Source organism: Phaseolus vulgaris, chromosome 2 (assembly GCF_000499845.2).
Source record: "Phaseolus vulgaris cultivar G19833 chromosome 2, P. vulgaris v2.0, whole genome shotgun sequence".
Lineage (NCBI taxonomy): Eukaryota > Viridiplantae > Streptophyta > Magnoliopsida > Fabales > Fabaceae > Phaseolus > Phaseolus vulgaris.
In genome coordinates, this window is record NC_023758.2 from 27,776,708 (window position 1) to 27,796,903 (window position 20,196).

At 34.4% G+C, this 20,196-nt stretch overlaps 2 protein-coding genes across 3 annotated transcripts; both read left to right on the top strand.

The window, feature by feature from the left end:
* The first annotated feature begins 765 nt into the window (after nucleotides 1–765).
* Nucleotides 766–6,293, top strand: LOC137811202 (26S proteasome non-ATPase regulatory subunit 13 homolog B). The gene is made up of 6 exons (XM_068612842.1): nucleotides 766–1,075; nucleotides 1,855–2,301; nucleotides 3,558–3,638; nucleotides 3,746–3,942; nucleotides 4,031–4,130; nucleotides 5,770–6,293. The coding sequence occupies exons 1-6, from the start codon at nucleotides 926–928 to the stop codon at nucleotides 5,953–5,955; spliced, it is 1,161 nt and encodes a 386-aa protein (XP_068468943.1). The 5' UTR covers nucleotides 766–925; the 3' UTR covers nucleotides 5,956–6,293.
* A 1,947-nt stretch (nucleotides 6,294–8,240) lies between these two features.
* On the top strand, nucleotides 8,241–10,554 carry LOC137811201 (pentatricopeptide repeat-containing protein At1g31920). 2 transcript variants are annotated; one of them, XM_068612840.1, is made up of 2 exons: nucleotides 8,241–8,524; nucleotides 8,661–10,554. In XM_068612840.1, exon 2 carries the CDS (start codon nucleotides 8,697–8,699, stop codon nucleotides 10,512–10,514), a length of 1,818 nt encoding a protein of 605 aa, XP_068468941.1. In that variant the 5' UTR covers nucleotides 8,241–8,524; nucleotides 8,661–8,696; the 3' UTR covers nucleotides 10,515–10,554. The 2 variants fall into 2 exon arrangements, with proteins under 2 accessions (XP_068468941.1, XP_068468942.1); XM_068612841.1 differs by having other exon boundaries at nucleotides 8,252–8,524; nucleotides 8,666–10,554.
* Nucleotides 10,555–20,196: the final 9,642 nt, after the last annotated feature.

Consider the following 20,196-nt stretch of genomic DNA (forward strand, 5'->3'; position numbering starts at 1 on the left):
TCCTTTTTGTGTCATCCATAAAGTAATTTTCGAATTATGTAATCCGGAAACTTATTTGAAAAAAGACTTCTGGATTATATAATTCAGAAGCTAAATAAAACTTCCGGATTATGTAATCCAAAAAGTAATCATGCATTTGGAAAAAGACTTTCAGATTACATAATCCAGAATATTATAGAGGAATATTTTTGAAAATTTGAAAATATATGGAGGTGAGAGAAGAAGGTATGGAGCTACAGAAAGAAACAGTTTTTAGTATATCACAGATTTAAAAATATGACCCGTGGGCCTTAATTCTTACTGTGACCATTTCTTTCAGCACCTCATAATTTTCATGTGCAGTCCTATTGATAGTTAAAAGACCAAACTAATCCCATGTAGTTTGTTTTGAAAGTATTTTTTGAATAATTTTATTTTGAATTATTTAGTTAGGAATATACATTTGAATTATTTAATCTGTCAAAAAATAAATTTTTGAATGTGAACACACTTGTAAATTATACAGTCTGAAAGTTTATTTGTATAAAAGAATAATTTTAAACTGTGTAATTATTATTTTTTTCGTAAAAAGTAATTTCTGAACCTAAAATTGAACAATTTTTTTTTTATATAACATTAAAAAAAATTAACTTCTAAACACAATTATAAAGTCATGTTTTTATAAAACAAAACGATGAAATGAAGATTTTCATAAATTGTAGAAAGATGGGAGTACAAAAAGAAATTGTCTCTTTCATAAATTAAGCCTAACTTGTTCCTAAGGTTACAAGATGCATTTCTTTGAGAAGAAGTAAGAGAGGAAAAGGCAAGGTAACTGTTAAATTTAAAAATAAAGAAGAAGGGTATAAATAGAGAAGAAATAAGAGGGCACAGTATAAAACTTTCTTTATTTCGTATTTTGGGTTTCTCTCTTTCGTCAATCTTAATGGCTGCTCTGCAATACCTGGAATCGCTGCGCAACGCGCATCCTGAACTCGCCGAATGGTACAATTCGCTCGCGGATCTGTACCAGAAGAAGCTCTGGCATCAACTCACCCTCAAGCTCGAGCAGTTTGTTGCACTCGCTGTTTTTCAGGTTCCACTTTTCTTCTTAACTTCACTTTTTTATTTCGCTCTCTGCACTCGCAATTGATGGAAAGCTGTACTGTAGCTCGGTGATGTGGTCTCAAGAGGGTGATTGTGCTGCTGTTAGTTGTTGTGTTTGGAACTGTGGAAAGATGGGAACCTTTTTCACAGGGATTGCGTTTGGATTTCGTTAGGGATCAATGATGTTGGGCGGTGTATGTGGACGGGCTTGTTATAGGATTGAAATCTTCGAGTTGTGGGATTTGTGAAATTAGGGTTCTGCTGGAAACTGATTTTTTGGGGACCTGATTTGGAGTTTACGGTTTTAGTTATTTAGATTTGGAGGAGAGTGGTGAGTGATGATTTTTATCGACCTGGTAAGACAAGGAACATGAATATCAGAGCCAGTGTCGTTTGGATGGTACTTTAGCCACATTTAACGAAATGTGGATGTTTCATTTCAAAGATCAAGCAAGCCCTGCTAAATTTGGATTAATGGATTAGGTAATTAAACTGGATACAATCTTATTTTGTTGACCTCTATCAAGATGTTGAAATGGGAATTCTCCTTGCATGCTCGGTAGGTTTATTTTGAGTAAGGATCTTTCTCTCAAATCTTTAGGTCATTAACCTGTCTAACTTTTATATCACATTCTTGGCTGGAAGCAGCCAGATGGTAAGATCAAGTTTACTTTTATTGAACAGTACTAATTTTCTGGTGTGTCTGTAGTCTTATTATAATTTATAATTTTCTTTTGTTTTATAAATGGTTATTGCTTAAATTTTCAGGCTGGTGATGCGTTGATTCAATTATATCACAATTTCATCACAGACTTCGAGACTAAAATCAACCTTCTGAAGCTTGCGCATTTTGCTGTTATAGTTTCTCGGCAGTATTCTGAAAAGGAAGCTGCTGTTGCTTATCTTGGAGGAGTCATTGAGAAGTTGGAGGCCACTAGAGAGCAGCGCATAGAAGAACCTATCCTCTACATTAAGATGCAAATAGCAATATTCAAGCTTGAGCAAGGTGACCAGAAGGAAAGCAAGAAACTCCTAGAAGATGGGAAGACTACACTTGACAGCATGACAGATATTGATCCATCTGTATATGCTAACTATTTCTGGGTATCGTCTCAATTTCACAAGACGCGCCAAGAATTTGCAGAGTTCTACAAAAGTGCCCTTCTCTATCTGGCATACACATCGGTGGAGTCTCTATCAGAATCATTCAAGCTGGTGTGTTATCACAATTGTTGCAAATTTCCTCTTCTGTTGCCTCAAATTATGGCTATTTACTTACACTGGTTACTTTTGAGTCAATTTGTGTTATGTATTGCTAGAGGAGGCAGAAAGCCAAAAAATCCACCATATAAATAGAGTGCGGTTGGCTGAGCGGCTCATGGCAGAAGCCATGGCGGACTATGTGTTTATATATTTATACACACACATACAAATTAAAAAAAAAACAGCAAGAGTGACAAATATATTAAAAACAAAATAAAACTAAAATTCATAACATTCATCTTAAGTCTCAATCTCATGATTTTCATAACATAGCAACAGGGCAAATACTAAGACAAAATGACTCATTGCAAAACAAATCCTCATCCCCATCCCCTCTTCTAACCCTATATAATCATTCCCCTCATCATCCAAAGAGGCATCTCCTTCGGCTTCCTCTCCTAACATTTCAAAATTAATATTTGGTAATCCTTCTTCTAATTCTTCCTCTTCACTACTATTTTTTTCGATTCTTCAACTAAAATCCCTTTCTAGTTTCAGAAGCTCCTCCCTTTCCTTTATCGAAACTCTTTGAGATGATGTTCCAGCTTGACCCGCTCCATTTTCAACTTGCTTCCTTTTGCTATCCATCAAGCTCCTTATCTACAAATAGCAGATGGCAATGGCTGCCAAATCTTTTTGAATTTGGCGACACTGATTGTGAGTGTTGCTGCTATGGCAATTCATTTGGAATTATGCAAATTGTATTTTCACTTGATTTTTATTCTCTTGAATCACATTTTGCTTAGAGTTACTTTATATATATATTGACACAAATATTTTGGCAGCCAGAGTCCAATTTTATGTTGAGGCTTTCCTCTTGTATTGGCCTGCACTTTAGGACTTACATTAGGAAATTGAGAGTATGGTGTAGCTAAAGTACACTTTGTATTGACTTGGTAATGTCCTGTGGTAATTAAAGGTAGCTGATATTAAAATTTGAGTTTATTTTACTTTTATTTGGCTGCTTCGTCACGACATTGCAAATTTTATTGTGTTATCCTAAGAAAGATTAATGTGGAGGAGTTTGAAGATAGGTTGATACATTTTTTTAAGTAAAATGGAAACTTCATCAGAGTTTTATAAATACTATTAGGTTAGGTGCATAATGTTCTATAAGGAATAAGGATAGGTTAAAGCACTCATTTATGCTTTGTTTCTATTTGTCTGCAGGTTTTATATGAATTAATGTGCTATTTTTTATTTGTTAGGATTTAGCATTTGATTTGTCCCTCTCTGCCCTTCTTGGGGACAACATCTACAACTTTGGAGAGCTACTTGCCCATCCTATAGTGAGTAATTACATCAAAATATTTTGGGCACCTATATTTTTTAAATTTCTTTCTTTCATCCATCTTTTTACTTTGTTGGTTCACACAGCGTATAATATGTTAAACAGATCAAGAGCCTTCTAGGGACAAAAGTGGAATGGCTTTACTATATTCTGCAGGCGTTCAATTCTGGTGATTTAGAACGATATCAAGAATTGTGTCGGGTGCATAATGCTGCTTTAAGAGCCCAACCAGCACTGGTTCAAAATGAAAAGAAGTTGTTGGAAAAGATCAACATTCTCTGTCTGATGGAGATTATATTCAGGTGTGTAGTTTAATTCGATTGTCACTGTTGTCACCTGTTGAGTTGTATTTAATATCCTTATTTATTTTTATTCCAACTCAAACTGCAGTCGGCCTTCAGAAGACCGAACTATTCCCTTGAGTGTAATTGCTGAGCGGACAAAACTTTCTATAGAGAATGTGGAACATCTCCTAATGAAGAGCTTATCTGTAAGTTGTTTGGAAGTTCTAAGGAAAACAATGTAGAAAATGTTTGATTTTCTTTACCATTTCAAGTAGTGCACTTCAACCCAAGCATTTCTGTAAATGTGAAATAGCTTATGATGTGTTTTTGTTTCTTCTCATTTTTCTTAGTTTATATTATTTTCTACAAAGGCTTGACCTGTAATGACAATTAATCACAGTGTTTTAAGCTTATATTCTGTCTGGGAAGGGAGGTATAAACTGTAATCTAACTGTTTTTTTATTTTTTAAATTCTTGACTTTTGCTGCTGACATGTCCCTACTCAGTTGAAGAATTTATAGTGTTGAGTATTACTTATAAAATTTATAGCTGATTACTTTTGAGTTTTAGTTATTAACTGTGATACATAAGCAACACCTAGTCATATCTTTTTGCTATGCTCAAAGTGAGTGGTATGACCTGTCTGGGCAAAGATGTTCAGAAGAGCTTTTGATGCTTGGTTTCATTTAAGGCTTGCGTAACTTCTTGCTATATTGTTGACATGTCTCTACTCAGTTGAAGAATTTATGTTGTGTTGATTATTACTTATAAAATGTATAGCTGATTATTTTTGAGTTTTAGTTATTAACTGTGATACATAAGCAACACCTAGTGATATCTTTTTGCTATGCTCAAAGTGAGTGGTATGACCTGTCTGTGCAAACATGTTCAGAAGAGCTTTTGATGCTTGGTTTCATTTAAGGCATGCGTAACTTCTTGCTATATTGTTGACATGTCCCTACTCAGTTGAAGAATTTATGTTGTATTGATTATTACTTATAAAATGTATAGCTGATTATGTTTTAGTTTTAGTTATTTACTGTGATACATGAGCAACACCTAGTGATATCTTTTTGCTATGCTCAAAGTGAGTGGGTATGACCTGTCTGTGCAAACATGTTTAGAAGAGCTTTTGATGCTTGGTTTCATTTAAGGCATGTGTAACTTCTTGCTATATTGTTGATAGTAGGTTGCAGTGCAAATAATCTGTTTTGACTTCGATTTCCTATTATATAATTCTTTGTAGTTTTCATTGGCAATTAACTCTATTTTTATCACCTGAAAATTAACTACATTCATTAATAAGAAATGTATTTGGTTAAATTTTTTTGAGCATTTGCATCTTTTACTAGGGGTTTAATTGGGAATGTTACTAAATGCTTTATTTATCTGATCTCGAATTTTGAGCCGATTATTTTCCATATTAAAGCCCAAAGGGTTTACCCTATATTCAAAGTTGAACTGTTTTTTTGAACTGGTGTTGTGTTAACTTTACTCTTGCTTTCATTTTGTCCTGTTGTTACCTCCTGAAGCTGCTTTAGACGTGGGCTCTTTTTTTCCATTCAATAAATATGTTGTTTTTAGTTGTATTTCTATACCTTTCCAGTGATTAAGCAGATGCTTTTGTTGAATATTGCGGCAGTGGTTTAGAAATACTTTGCTATTTACTGAATGTTTATTACAAGTACAGAAGACAACTTTCTGAATATTTATAGCATTATGTACTTGTTTATGGAAGTTTCTTTAGTTGAACTTCTGCATCTGAGAACTTCATTATTATCATAGAGGTTTTGGCAAATAACGTTTTAAAATTTAAAGCTTGAAAGTGAATTTCTTTATTTGCAGGTTCATCTAATTGAGGGTATAATTGATGAAGTTGAGGGCACAGTGCATGTTTCCTGGGTGCAACCAAGAGTTCTGGGTATTCAACAGATCAAATCCTTACGGGATCGACTTGACAGTTGGACAGGGAAAGTACACACTGCATTGTTGTCCATCGAGGCTGAAACACCTGATCTAATCGGATCGTGAATTTTCTTTTATTTGTTTTCTGTCCTTTGTAACAATTTCTTAGGTTAAAGAGAACACATCCTAAGGCGACAAAAGATGAGGAGACTTCCAAGTGACATGGGGCCAACTTTGTATGCTTCATTTGGGTTTGCCTGCTGCTTTCTGAGTGATTGCTGGAAAGAGCTGCCCCTTGTACTTCACTTAGAAATTGTTGGTTCTATGCTTGCAAACTTACAGACATGGTAGCTCATTTCAACCCTGGCTGTTTTTACTCATTAGAGTTATTGCAGACTATGTATCTGGAATTTTCTTTGATACGGCCATTTTTATCGACTGTTAGAAGTAATTTTCATTGAACAGTCCCAAGCATTCCACCTTCGAGGCTGTTTTCTTGTAACAGCAATAAATTGATCAAATGACACGAATGGTGACAGAAATACTAAATGTTTTAACACTCTGTTGAACAAAGAATTGGTTTAACTGCTTTGCGGTGTGAATAATTTGGTCATATGTATGAAAAAAAAATACTCTTCAAAGAAAGAATGAATTTGTAGTGGATTTTTTATTTCTTTTCAAATACTATTATTACATTGACAAGTCCAATAAAAAAATGTGAACAGTAAGAAAATTTCAATTAAATCGATAATAGAGAAGGCAAATGGAGGAAATGATAATGGACGCAATGAGAAACAGATAATTAAAAGTCAGTGGAAATTTGTGTAGAAATGAGAGTGAATATAGGAATGATTTTTCTTTTTAAAAAAAAATAAGGTTTGACAATAATATATATTCTATAAATACAATATTTGATATAGGCATATATAAAAGTAAATTATGATATTAAATATATCATGTCACAATTGATTATGTCCTATGAGGCTAGATACTTTTTTGTTAAATGAAGTATCAATGGTAAACACAATTTTAAAAAAATAAATACAATAATTTTTTAAAAACTCAAATTTATTGTATAAATTTTTATTATGATTATAAAAATAAGAAACAAATTATTTTGAATCAGTAATGGAAAACATCTTCTTGTTGTAAAAAAATTTGAAACATACTTATATAATTCATTGTCAATTATCTGAAACATCATTAATGAATATTTATTGTCAATTTATATAATTCATAATTATATAATATATAAATTCGTGTCTTATATTTTGAAGATTGTACGGATTTTCATGTCAGTATTACATAGATTATGTCTAAAATGCAAGAGTAAGTAATTATATTATAATATAATTGATTATATTGTAAAATACAATAATAATATAATTTACTGTATCAAATAAATATAATAATAAATAATCATATTATATCATAATTGATTGTTATGAAATAATATAATAATAAATTATATTGTAATACAACATTTTCTTTGTTACCGTTAATTTATGGTCCAATTTTTGTGAAGAAATAAAAAGGATAGACATAACTATTTTATTTCTTCCCTCCCTTCTGCTTCTTTGATAGCAACAGCGTTGAGTTCTACCGGTTCACTGGGAACAATTAATTGTAACTAGGTAGTTGACCAAACTGTAAAATCTGTAGGATCTAGTTACTGACTTCATCAAGTTTAATTTTTGTTGGAAGTGCTTTTCATTATGAGAGCAATACTTCTTCTTTTTATTATCTTAGTTACCTAATGAATTCCAAGAAGAAGTTTCTGAGTGTTTTTTTCTGTTCCAGATGAATAGGAACTGTGGTATAGTGACTAGTTGCATCCTTTAGCCCATGAGGCTGATCACAGAGAAAGGGTAGAGAGAATAAGGCACATATGAATCTTGTTCAGGCCTTTCAAGGAAAATGTAAACAGTTTTTTCATTCATATTCTGTCTTCTCCCAAATTTTTCCTCTGATATTATTTTGACCTTCCTCCTCATAAAGACCATCATCATAACCCAAAAGTGTGGACACTGCACATTTGCCAGCTGAAAAATCAAAGAAAAAGGTTAATCCAATGATTCTAATAATACCATAATCCCATGATAACATGATAATGATCCAAAGATTGAAAGGGTTCCTCAAACCACATTTACAGTCTGGTTGTGAATATTTTACTGTTGTCCTTATGGATCACATTAGGAAACAGTCCCAGGAAGACAAAGTAAATCACAACAGTTGAATTAATTAAGAAAATAAATTTATAGTTTTCAAGGGTTGGAAAGTAATTACCCAACTAAATCCAAGCATACACATGGTGAGATATGAGAGGCCTTTGAACTTGCAAGGAGAATCTGGTGGGCCCAAACATTATCCTATCCAGAAATGCCATGTTCCATAATGCAACTTTCTTTTTTTTGTGGCCGCAAATGCTGTCTCAAATTTCATGGATCACATTCAAATCCTATGAAAATTACCATTTTTTTACTTCTTCTGAAAAACCCTCTGAAAAAAAAAGAAGAATTTTTTTTCTCTGTCACGCCGCAAAAGGCCGAAACCACACCAATGCTCATCACAGTTCTTCCCCATGCCATTTCAGTAAATGGGATAATCACACCCCAGTTTCATACATATACACACTTGTCAAACGCTCTGCAGCCATCTTCCTTGCATAATGGAACATAAAGTTCATCCTTTTCTGGTGCATAACCATCTCTCTCCAGTTTCTGTATTCAGATTTTGAGTCAAATTCTTACTTGTATTGAAAATTTAATTTCGACAATTGTAATTTGTATCTTATTGACTAGATAATGCGTTGCATACTCTTTTATGTTTAGCTTAGCTTGCTGGTTTAACATGGTGTGGATGGAAGGATGAGTGGGACATCTGTTCTTTGCCAATCCCATCTTTTGTCACTTCCAAATAATCCACCCCAAAACTCTGAATTGAATGCAAAGTTCAATGAGCAGGGATGGTTGTCTTTGCTCAAGAGATGCAAGAGCATGGAAGAATTCAAGCAAGTTCATGCCCAAATTCTAAAATTGGGCCTTTTCTTGGATTCTTTCTGTGGCAGCAATCTTGTTGCCACTTGTGCTCTATCCAGATGGGGCAGCATGGAGTATGCTTGCTCAATCTTCAGGCAAATTGAGGAACCTGGTAGCTTTGAGTACAATACCATGATTAGAGGAAATGTGAATAACATGAATCTAGAAAAAGCTTTGTTGCTTTATGTTGAGATGCTTGAAAAAGGAATTGAACATGACAACTTCACCTACCCGTTTGTACTCAAAGCATGTTCTCTATTAGGTGCTCTCAAGGAGGGAGTGCAAATTCATGGTCAAGTTTTCAAGGCTGGTCTCGAGGATGATACCTTTGTGCAGAATGGCTTGATCAGCATGTACGGGAAGTGTGGGGAAATAAATCATGCTTGTGCCTTGTTTGAGCAAATGGATGAAAAGAGTGTGGCTTCATGGAGTTCCATCATTGGTGCTCACGCTAGAGTGGAACTGTGGCAAGACTGCTTGATGCTTCTTGGAGACATGAGCAGTGAGGGACGCCATAGGGCTGAAGAGAGCATTCTAGTTACCGCACTTTCTGCTTGCACTCATTTGGGGTCTCCTAATCTTGGAAGGTGCATACATGGGATCTTGTTGCGGAACATTAGTGAGCTCAATGTTGTTGTCAAAACTTCTCTAATTGATATGTATGTAAAATGTGGGAGCCTTGAGAAAGGGCTTTGTGTGTTCCAAAGTATGGCTGTGAAAAACAGATACTCTTACACTGTCATGATCTCAGGGCTCGCCTTTCACGGGCGTGGAAGGGAAGCTCTAAGAGTTTTCTCTGAAATGGTGGAGGAAGGTTTGGCACCTGATGATGTTGTTTATGTGGGTGTATTAAGTGCTTGCAGTCATGCTGGTCTTGTCAATGAGGGTCTTCAATGTTTCAACAGCATGCAACTTGTGCATAAGATCAAACCAACAATTCAGCACTATGGTTGCATGGTGGATCTTATGGGGAGAGCTGGGATGCTGAAGGAAGCCTGTGACCTCATAAAAGGCATGCAAATTAAGCCTAATGATGTGATTTGGAGGAGCCTTCTTAGTGCTTGTAAGGTTCACCTTAACTTGGAGATAGGGGAGGTAGCAGCTGAGAATGTTTTCAAGTTGAATCAACACAACCCTGGGGACTATTTGGTGCTAGCAAGTATGTATGCAAGGGCTCAAAAATGGACTGATGTGGCCAGGATCAGGACAGAAATGGCTGAAAAACATTTGGTGCAAACACCTGGCTTTAGTTTGGTTGAAGCAAATAGGAAGGTCCACAAGTTTGTCTCACAGGACAAGTCTCAACCACAATGTGACACCATCTATGATATGATTCACCAGATGGAATGGCAGTTGAAATTTGAAGGCTATGCACCAGACACATCACAGGTGTTGCTTGATGTAGATGAAGAAGAAAAGAGACAGAGACTGAAATATCATAGTCAGAAGTTGGCAATTGCTTTTGCTCTAATACAGACATCTGAAGGATCTCCCGTAAGAATATCAAGAAATCTTAGGATGTGTAGTGACTGTCATACTTACACTAAGTTCATTTCCATGATCTATGAACGGGAAATTTCTGTAAGAGACCGTAATCGCTTCCACCATTTTAAAGATGGAACTTGCTCATGTAAAGATTATTGGTGAATTTCATTACATTTATGCATAAAGACTTCTTATAGGACTAGTATTTTTTCCTTGTATTACATAAAAAATTCATACTATCAAGTCGGATACATCTCTTAAACAATGTATATGTGTGACACTTACGACTTAGTATAGATGAAGTGTAAAAATTCAAAAAAATATTTGTTGAAAATATGATAATACTATTTTAACACAAATATTCATTTATTATGGTCATATTGTTGTAAATAGACAACTAATTGATATAATATTGGACACTGGCATCTTGAGCATCTCTTTTTTACCAATTATGTTGCTATCAAGCATGTCAAGAATAATGGTTTTAAGAGAATTGATAAATTTTGAGAGTAACTTTTGTTTTCTTTTGGCTATAGAAGACAGTCACAGAAGTTCTTGGTTTTCAGAAACACAAGGCAACTGAATGAAGAGCACATTTTTCATTGTACTATTTTCAATATTTTGACTCCCATCCCACAAACAACTTATACATAACACCATTGATTTTCAAGAATGAAATAGATTCTCATATTTTATGATTAGACATCTTTAAATATTTTTCTAAATAATCTCTAAAATCATTTCTAAAATTGAAAGTTTTCAGAAAAATTTATATTTTAATTTAATTTCCTATTAATAGATTCAATCTCCTCTATTTCAAATAAATAATACATGATAGAATTTAACTGGAATGCATTTGCTATATAGTATTTTTTACAATGCACTGTCATTGAGGTATATATTATTATTTATAATATTAATAATCAATTTTTTAACTACTTTTGTAGTGTAATTAAATTCTTACCATTTTATCCTTTAATTTTTGTAACTTTCTTTCTTAAATTTAACTAACTAACTATTAATAATAACAACAACAACAACAAAAATTACCTAAAATAAAATTATAAAAATTATTTATCTATCTTAATTTATAGCTATTAATAAAAAGATTTTTTAAACCATTTTTAGTATCACGTTATCAATTTTACCTGTGTTAAGATAATTTATTTACTCATGAAATTTAAATTCTAATAAAATAATATCAAACTACAATTTACGAATTGAATTTTTTTGTTGGTGAACACGTTCACAATCGCGACACAATTTGCTTCTTCATCGGTGGTCTTCTTCCTCTGTCGTGATCCTTTTAGGTTTCGCAGAATTGAAGTTTCCCTTCATTTTCACTTCGCATCCATGTCGATATTCCTTCACAGTTTTTGTCCGTATAACCCTAGAAATCAACAGTATCACGTTCAAGGTATGACATTCTGTTACGTGTCTGCAAGTAATCAGCAGAAAATTATTTAAGCTTCTGAGAAGATCGTTTATATCTGTGTATAGCATTGAAGCACTCGAAAAATGCGGAAATTGAGAGAGTTCAAACTGTCACATTTCTTCAATTACCAACCATACTTCCCGTAAGTTACCTTTTTACCATCGTATTTTTCATTTTTATGCTTTGCGTTTGTTTTTGTTTTTTAAATTATCTGAAGAAAGCTTAACTGTTTTTTAGTTGCTGGACCTGCTTGTATTGGATATGTTTTGGGATTGCTTTTGATATTGTATTATTGTTGTGTGATTCCATTGTTTACCTCTTTATTTGCCAAATTCATTGTTTAGTGCTTAGTGTTTATTGATCAGAATGTTGATACTAAGGCTGTCTTTAGCAAGTAGTGGATTATGCTAGTGACCTTGGCTTCTAGCTTTCAGTTCGCAGCCACTAAGAAACACAAGAGAGAAGTAGATGCAACTATGGAAAGAGCTTATTTTGGAAAATTTACCATTTTAGTATAATATCTTAAAAAAATTAACAAAATAAGTAAATCTTAGGAAAATTACAAATTGGGTAGTCGTGCTTGACTTTATTTTTATATGAAATAAAGTCGTGTGTATCGTAGTCGTGCTTTTCAAGTATGACTTACCTAATTTTGTAATTTGCTTATTCTAGTAATTTTTTCGAGAAATTACACCACAACGATAAATTTTCCGCTTATTTTGGATTGTTGTAAAATACAGAAGACATTTGTAATTGCACTTGAAGAAGAATTTCCTCTATTTACAAATCTTGTAATTGAAAGTAAGCTCAAAATCCTGCTTTTGTGTCATAAATGTTCCTTTAGTATTTGGTCTTGCTTGTTTCCACGCTTTTGATGTATGATTGTTTTCAGATTTTTTATCTTGCAGGGTCTCTTACTCATGAAGCTAGAGAAGCTTTCCTTTCAGTGTTAGTTCCTGAAGGTATGCTTCATTTCTCTCTAAGGATTTATTTTCTTGTAATGGCTCAGAGAAAAATGTCTCTACTGTATATTCTGATTTAACAGGCCATGCAGAATGGATGGACAAAGGACACAGGAAATATCTTATTCTCTGACATCAGATTCAAGATTGGGCTGACATTTTAACAAATTTGTAGGTTTAAATTGCTAGTTTGATAATCACTGCCTGCAATTAGTATTTATTACCTTGCCATTGAGTTTGCCTTAATATTTCATTAGGCAAAAGACAATGGGCTGGAAGATGGTATTGTCACGATTGAAGAAATACAAAGAGGGACTGAGTCTTATGGAACAGGTAATTTGTTAACACTTATAGGTTATTCAGTTAGCTAGAATTAGAGATAGGACAAGCTTGATGATTATGCTTCTTCAATGCAAATTGTCTCTTGTGTTTGAGTATATTTCTAGGACTTATAATAGTCGTTCTTTTGGTAGGTATTTTTTAATAGTATTGTTGCTTTTCAATTTTGTTTCCAATCAATTTGGTTGAATCGGACCTTTTGAATATTTATGTGGTTCTGGTAGTTGAGGGGTAGATGGAAATTTGAATAAATATTTCTTTACCTGTATTTAGATTCAATTTAGAATATGAAAGCAATCTTGCCAGAGAAGCAGTATGCCAAAAAGGATTTTTGGATATGAGCTGTGGTAAAAGAATTCAGCAATTCTTCATTTATCTTTATATTTTTTTTGCTTTTGAAATAGTATTTAAAGAAGTCTATGTTCTATTTTTATCTTTCTTAAGGGTGATTGGAAAGTGTGCAAGCAATGGAACAGATATAAAAACAACTAAAACGGAAGGTCACACATGTGGTGGTTTACTGATTTTATGCTTTGATATTTTCATAATCTAAAACCAGTTTAGTTAGTTTCAGTTTTATGATTTGGTTTTGTCTTCTTAATATTTCACTGTTAGTTACCTATAATGAAATATTATGTTGGCTAACGGTAAAATAGTCTTAACCTTTGATTTAAGTTTTGTTCTGGTGATTGAATTGAAGGAAGTATCTTGTCTTGAACCTCAGACCAATAGGGGTATTGCTGATGCAAAGGACCACTGAACAAATAAACAACCTTTGATTTAAATTGAATCTTAATGGTTTTTTAATTTTTTTAATTTTTAAATAATTTTTTAAGTTGTTGAAACTAAAAAAAAAAACCACTAAGCAGAAGACATAATGTTTTCTTAGTGTGAATTGTGTTTTTCTACTGCTGTGGATGTTTGTTAAATCAGAAAATGGTGTCTGTACCGACCAGGTCATTGGGTGTGATGACGTGTCTAGCAAGTGACTATGTAGAGCGTGCTCAGCAGAACACGTGGGCAAGAGAAAGACGAATGGTTCAGAAGTGAGCATAGTCGCCGTTCGTAGAAGTGGCGTTCCGCAGTGTACATAGTCGGTTGTCGCCGGGTTTGTGTGTCATCGACGTGTTAGATAATGGAAGATCAGCTGGTCTGACATCGCCACAAGGAGCACATCGCCGGATCTCCCAGTAAACTTAGTTAAAGCTGTTGGAGGCTCAGAAGAGTAAGTTCAAGCGTGTGAGTTCAGTAAGATGATTGTTACGCCAACATGGGGCGTGAAGGTCGAGTGGGTTGGAGGGAACAACTTGCTCATCAGCGACAGAATTCCCAAAGTGGACATTCGTTGGTGGCAAGGTTTCCTCAGCTGGAACATGCATGGCGTAGCAATAAGGAGGGTGGCACTTGCGATAAGCGATATCACAGAGATGGTGTACTTTGTTGTATCCGATACTCGCCTTGTCGGGTGGTGTTCCAGAGCGTATTACGTGCTAGATTACTCCTTGAATAGGAGACTTGGCCGCGCGACTGGTTACTACACAGAAAAGACGCTCAATTTACCCCCGCCCAGATGATGACACGTGTAGGGTTGGGTACTACCAGTTACCCCAACCCAGATGACGACACGTGTAGGGTTGGATGCTACACAGAAATGACGCTCAAGTTATCCTAGCTCAGATGATGACACGTGTAGGGTTGGGTACGACCTGTTATCCCATATGATGACACGTGCAGGGTTGGATGCGAGCCACGCGTCCAAAGCGTAACTGCCTGGAGAGAGAAAAAACCTAGGTATAAAGGTAAACTTAACAGAATCGGCAGAGGTACGTTCATTACGGCTCATTGTTTTGGGTTGAGTGCACTTTAGTACGGTTCTACAGAGCATAGTTTTCTCTCAGTTTTTGGGTGTTCTTGTTACTGACTTGAGCATCGGAGCGCCACCGGCCGCAGAGGCGCCATCTTGTGTTTTCAGGTTCTAAGAGAGACAATCTGTGGAGTGGACTTGAAGAGCACGTGGTGTCAAAGCTGGTGCGAAAAGATCGTGATGAGGCATCGTTCTTACGCTAGGTCAACCGGCAGGATCAGTGTCCTTGGATGTGGCTTCCTCTATTTAAGGAGGTTATAAAACTTCATTAAGTAGACTTGTTCCATTAGAGTAAATGAAGAGACTACAAAATATTTTTGTCTCAGTCGCATATCAACTCCATCCCACCCTTCCATCTAACAATAAAAGAATTCAAGATAGTGGGGAGAAGGGAGAAGAGAAAAAAAAATTATTAGAAGAAAAGTAAATAATCAATCAAGTTCTCATACATGATACATCTTTGCTACTGTTGATTTGAAACAACTAAATTGCTTATTTCAGACCTGATTAAGAAAGGTTTCACTAGGGTTCTCTCGAGTTTTGACAGTAATTTGAGGGTTGTGCGCAGGGTTTAGGTAATTAGGCTTTTGGGTTGTTTGAAAATGGGCAAGCTACAGCCCAAAATGTCATTTTGAAAAAAGACAAAAAAAATTCTCCTGGGTGATATGGCAGATCTCGGACTGTGCTATTTATCTACAAGTATAGCATGGCAATGGCTGCCAAAACATTTTGAATTAGGCAATTCTTTCTGAATTATTCAAATTGTATATTCGCTTAAACAAAATCAGTAGGGGAGGGGAAGAAGGAAGATGACAATGATAAGGAGAATGATGGATAATCGGTGATACTTTCCAAAAAGCATATGACAGGCTGTTTATTAATTTACAGTGGGTGATAATGACGATGGGTGTTTTCTTTACATCCAATTGTAGGTATTAAGGAGTGATATTCAAGATGCCGGAGTACAATCTCATGGAAGCTGAAGTCCAATTTTATGTTGAGGCTCTCCTCTTGTATTGCCTGCAGTTTAGGACTGGGTTCTTTATACTAGGAAATTGAGAGTATGGTGTAGCTAAATTATACTTTGTATTGACATGGTAAAGTTGTCCTGGGTAATTAAAGCTACTTGATGTGTCTAACCTTCGTTTATGTAATGGTGTATGTAATATTTTATGTATTATCTATTAAAATTTTAGCTTATTTTACTTTTACTTTGCTGCTTCGTCAGGACATGGCAAATGTCATTGTGTTCAGGTGTATACTTAATTAGATTGCATTGCTGTCACCTTTTGAGGTGTATTTATAACCTTTTTGTTTTTATTCCTAACTCAAACTGATTTCCATTGCTTGCAGTCGGGCTTTGGAAGATCGAACTATGTGGAACATCTCCTAGTGAAGAGCCTATATGTTAGATGTATTGGAAGTTCCAAGGAGTAAAAAATATGTTTGATTTTCCATGCAACCATTTAAAGTAGTGCACTTTCAACCCATGCATTTCAGTAAATGTGTAATAATATAGGATGTTTTCTAGTTTCTTCTCGTTTTTGAATTAGTTTATATTATTTTCTACCAAGGCTTGACATTTAATCATAGTATGACCATAGTGTTTTCAGCTTATATTCTGTGTTGGAATGGAGATATAAACTGTGATCTAACTGATCTTTCTTTAAATTCTTGAGTCTTGACTTGTTGACATGGCCTTTTACTCACTTGAAGAATTATGATAAAATAAGATAAATAGTTGATTTTTTTTTGCTTTAGGTACTAAAATTGATACATAAGCAACACCAATGTATTTTTGCTATGCCGAAAAGGACCTCCCATCTTGTGGCAGATTTGTCTTAAGTTACCGGTATGACCTGTCTGATCAAAGATGTTCAGAATAGCTTTTGATGCTTGATTTTATTTAAAGCATGCCTGTCTGTTTTGATTTTGGCTTTTTTATGAGATATTTCTCTGTAGTTTTTCATTGCAATTAACTCTGTTTTATCACCTGGAAATGAACTACATCCTTTTGTAAGAAGTAGGATAGAAAGAGACAAGTCAGATAGTTGATTTGCTTAGTTCAGTTGACATAAAGTGCTAAGTGTACTCGGTTAAAATTTTGTTGAGCATTTGCATCTTTTACTAGGGTTTATAAATTTTTGGGAATTTTGCACTGAATGCATTATTTCTCTAATGCTGGAATCTTGAGCTGATTATTTGCCATATTAAAGTCTAAAGGGTTTGCCCTGGTTCAAAGTTGAAATGCTTTTTTGGTTGAGTGCAATTAGTGGTGTTAACTTTTTTTAGTTTTGCTTTCTTTGTCCTTTCATTACCCCCTGAAGCTTTAGACGTGAGATATTTTTTTTCCATTGAAACAAATATGCTGTTTTTACTTGTATTTCTACACCTTTTCAGTGATTAAGCAGGGGTCTTGTTAATTAATGTGGTTTAGAAATACTTACTTTGCTCCTTTCACTGAATGTTTATCACAACAATGAACTCTGCATTTGAGAACTTCATTATTACCATATAGAAGTTTCGGCAAATCACGTTTTAAAATTTGAAGCTTGTGAATTTCTTTATTTGCTGATTCATCTAATTGAGGGTATAATTGATCAAGTTGAGGGCACAGTGCACGTATCCTAAGTGCAACCAAGAGTTCTCAGCATTCAATAGATCCAATCCTTATGGGATCGAGTTGATCCACAACACCTGATCTAACAGGATCAGGATCGTTAATCTTTCTTTTATTTGTTTTCTGTCCTTTGTAAAAATTTCTTAGGTTAAAAGAACACATCCTAAGGCGACAAAAGATGAGGAGACTTCCAAGTGACATGGGGCCAACTTTGTATGCTTCATCTGGGTTTGCGTGCTGCTTTCTGAGTGATTGCTGGAAAGAGTAGCCCCTTGTACGGTTTAGAAATTGTTGGATCTATGCTTGCAAACTTACAGACATGGTAACTCATTTCCACCATGGCTGTTTTTACGCATTAGAGTAATGACAGACTATGTATCTGGAATTTTCTTTGATACGGCCATTTTTATTAACTTTTTGAAGTAGTTTTCATTGAACAGTCCCAAACATTCACCTTCGCTCTTTTGTTCAAATTTTCATCCACTTTGATCTGGGTGGTACTTGTTGTGAGCTGAATCTTCTGTCTGTTGTTCCAGCTTCTTTTATTTGTGCGAGGCTGTTTTCAGCAATAAATTAATCAAATGACAGGAATGGTGACAGAGATGCTAAATGTTTTAACACTTTTGTTGAAATACCTTTTCCTTGTAGGTTAAAATTTATTAGAAATTAAAGTTGTGTCTATTCTTACTATCATAGTATGAAGAGTATGTTTTAGTGTGTTACTAGCATTTCTAATTGGAAAAATTTGGTTGAAGTGCTTTTCGGTGTGAATAAGTAGTGGTCATTTGTATGAAAAACAATATTCGTCAATGAAAAACAAGTACGAGTTTTACATTTATTAGTCCAATCAGAACTGTGAACCGTAAGAAAATATCAATTAAATCGATAGTAGAGAACGCAAATAGAGGAAATGAAGATGGATACATTGAGAAAAAGGGTAATTAAAAGTTTTCACTGGAAATTTGTAGAAATGAGAAACACTTTTCTTAAATGACGTGTTCGTGTCAATCAACATTTATACGACACTCGTAGGACACATCGGTAAAGTGTCCAATTCAAAAAATATTGGTTTGATTTCTAACAATTCTAATACGATTTTAACATAATTTTAAAAAGGAGAAATATATTAATTTTCTAAAAACTCAAACTTATTGTATAAACTTTATTATAATTATAAAAATAAGGAACAAATCATTTTGAATCAGTCATGAAAAACATCTTTCTACTTCAAAAAAAAAATCTGAAACATACTTGTGTACTATTGTCAATTAATAATTATAATATATATATATGTGTGTGTGTGTCTCGTGTCCTATATTTTAGAGATTATACGTATCTCTGTGTCCGTGTCGTATGTATTAGTATCCATATCAGTGTGTGCTATATGTGTCTGTGCTATATAAAATGAGAATGATTGTGGAATGATTTTTCTTTTTAAATAAAAGTAGAGTCGGGTAATAATATATAATGTTAGAAATTAAAAATCAATTTGAGATTTTCATTCGAATTTTGCGCAGTGATAATGGACGTGAGTATCTTTCTCATTCTTTTAAAAATTTTATGACTTCTCATGATATTCCTCATCAAACTTCATGTGCTTATACACCTCAACAAAATGGGGTAGTTGAGCGCAAGAATAAACATCTTGTTGAAACAACTCGTACTATTTTAAGTCATGGTGATGTTCCTCAGCGTTTTTTGGGTGATGTTGTTCTTAGTGCATGTTATCTCATTAATCGCATGTCATCTTCAGTTTTAGATGACAAAATTCTTCATTCTATTTTATTTCCACATGACCCTTTCCACTACTTACCTCCTAAAGTTTTTGGGTCCACATGCTTTGTTCATAATTTTAATCCTGGTCTTGATAAATTATCTCCTAAGTCACACAAATGTATCTTTTTAGGGTTCACTAGATCATAAAAAGGATATAAATGTTTCTCACCTTCTTTAAACCATTATTTTATTTAAGCAGATGTCACCTTCAATGAAACTTCCCTTTACTTTAAGTCTTGTCATTCTCCTTCTATGTCTTCATCTAATCAAGTTAATATTCTTCATGTTGTGCTTAGTGCACCTAACGATTCACCACCGCCACCAACTCTTAAGGTGTATAGTTGTTGTCAAACGTCTCATCGTCCATCAGTTGAACCTGATCTTCCTATTGCTATTCGTAAAGGTATACGTTCTACCCGTAATCCCTTTCCTCATTATACTGCTTTGAGTTAGCATAGACTATCTCAACCCTTTTATACTTGCCTTTCGTCTATTTCTTCTGTATCCATTCCAAAATTTGTAGGTGATGCCTTAGCTCATCCTGGTTGGCGTCAGGCCATGCTTGATTAAATGAATGCGCTTCAGAATAATGGAACTTGGGAACTTGTTCCTTTACCATCTAGAAAATTTGTTGTTGGTTGTAGGTGAATTTTTGCTATCAAAGTTGGTCCTGGTGGTACTATTGATCGTCTCAAAGCTCGTCTTGTGGCTAAAGGTTATACCCAATTTTTTTGTTTAGACTATGGTGATACTTTTTCTCCAGTGGCAAAGATGGCTTTTGTTCGCTTATTCATAGTTATGGCTGCTCTTCAACAATGGCCTATTTATCAACTGGATGTTAAAAATGC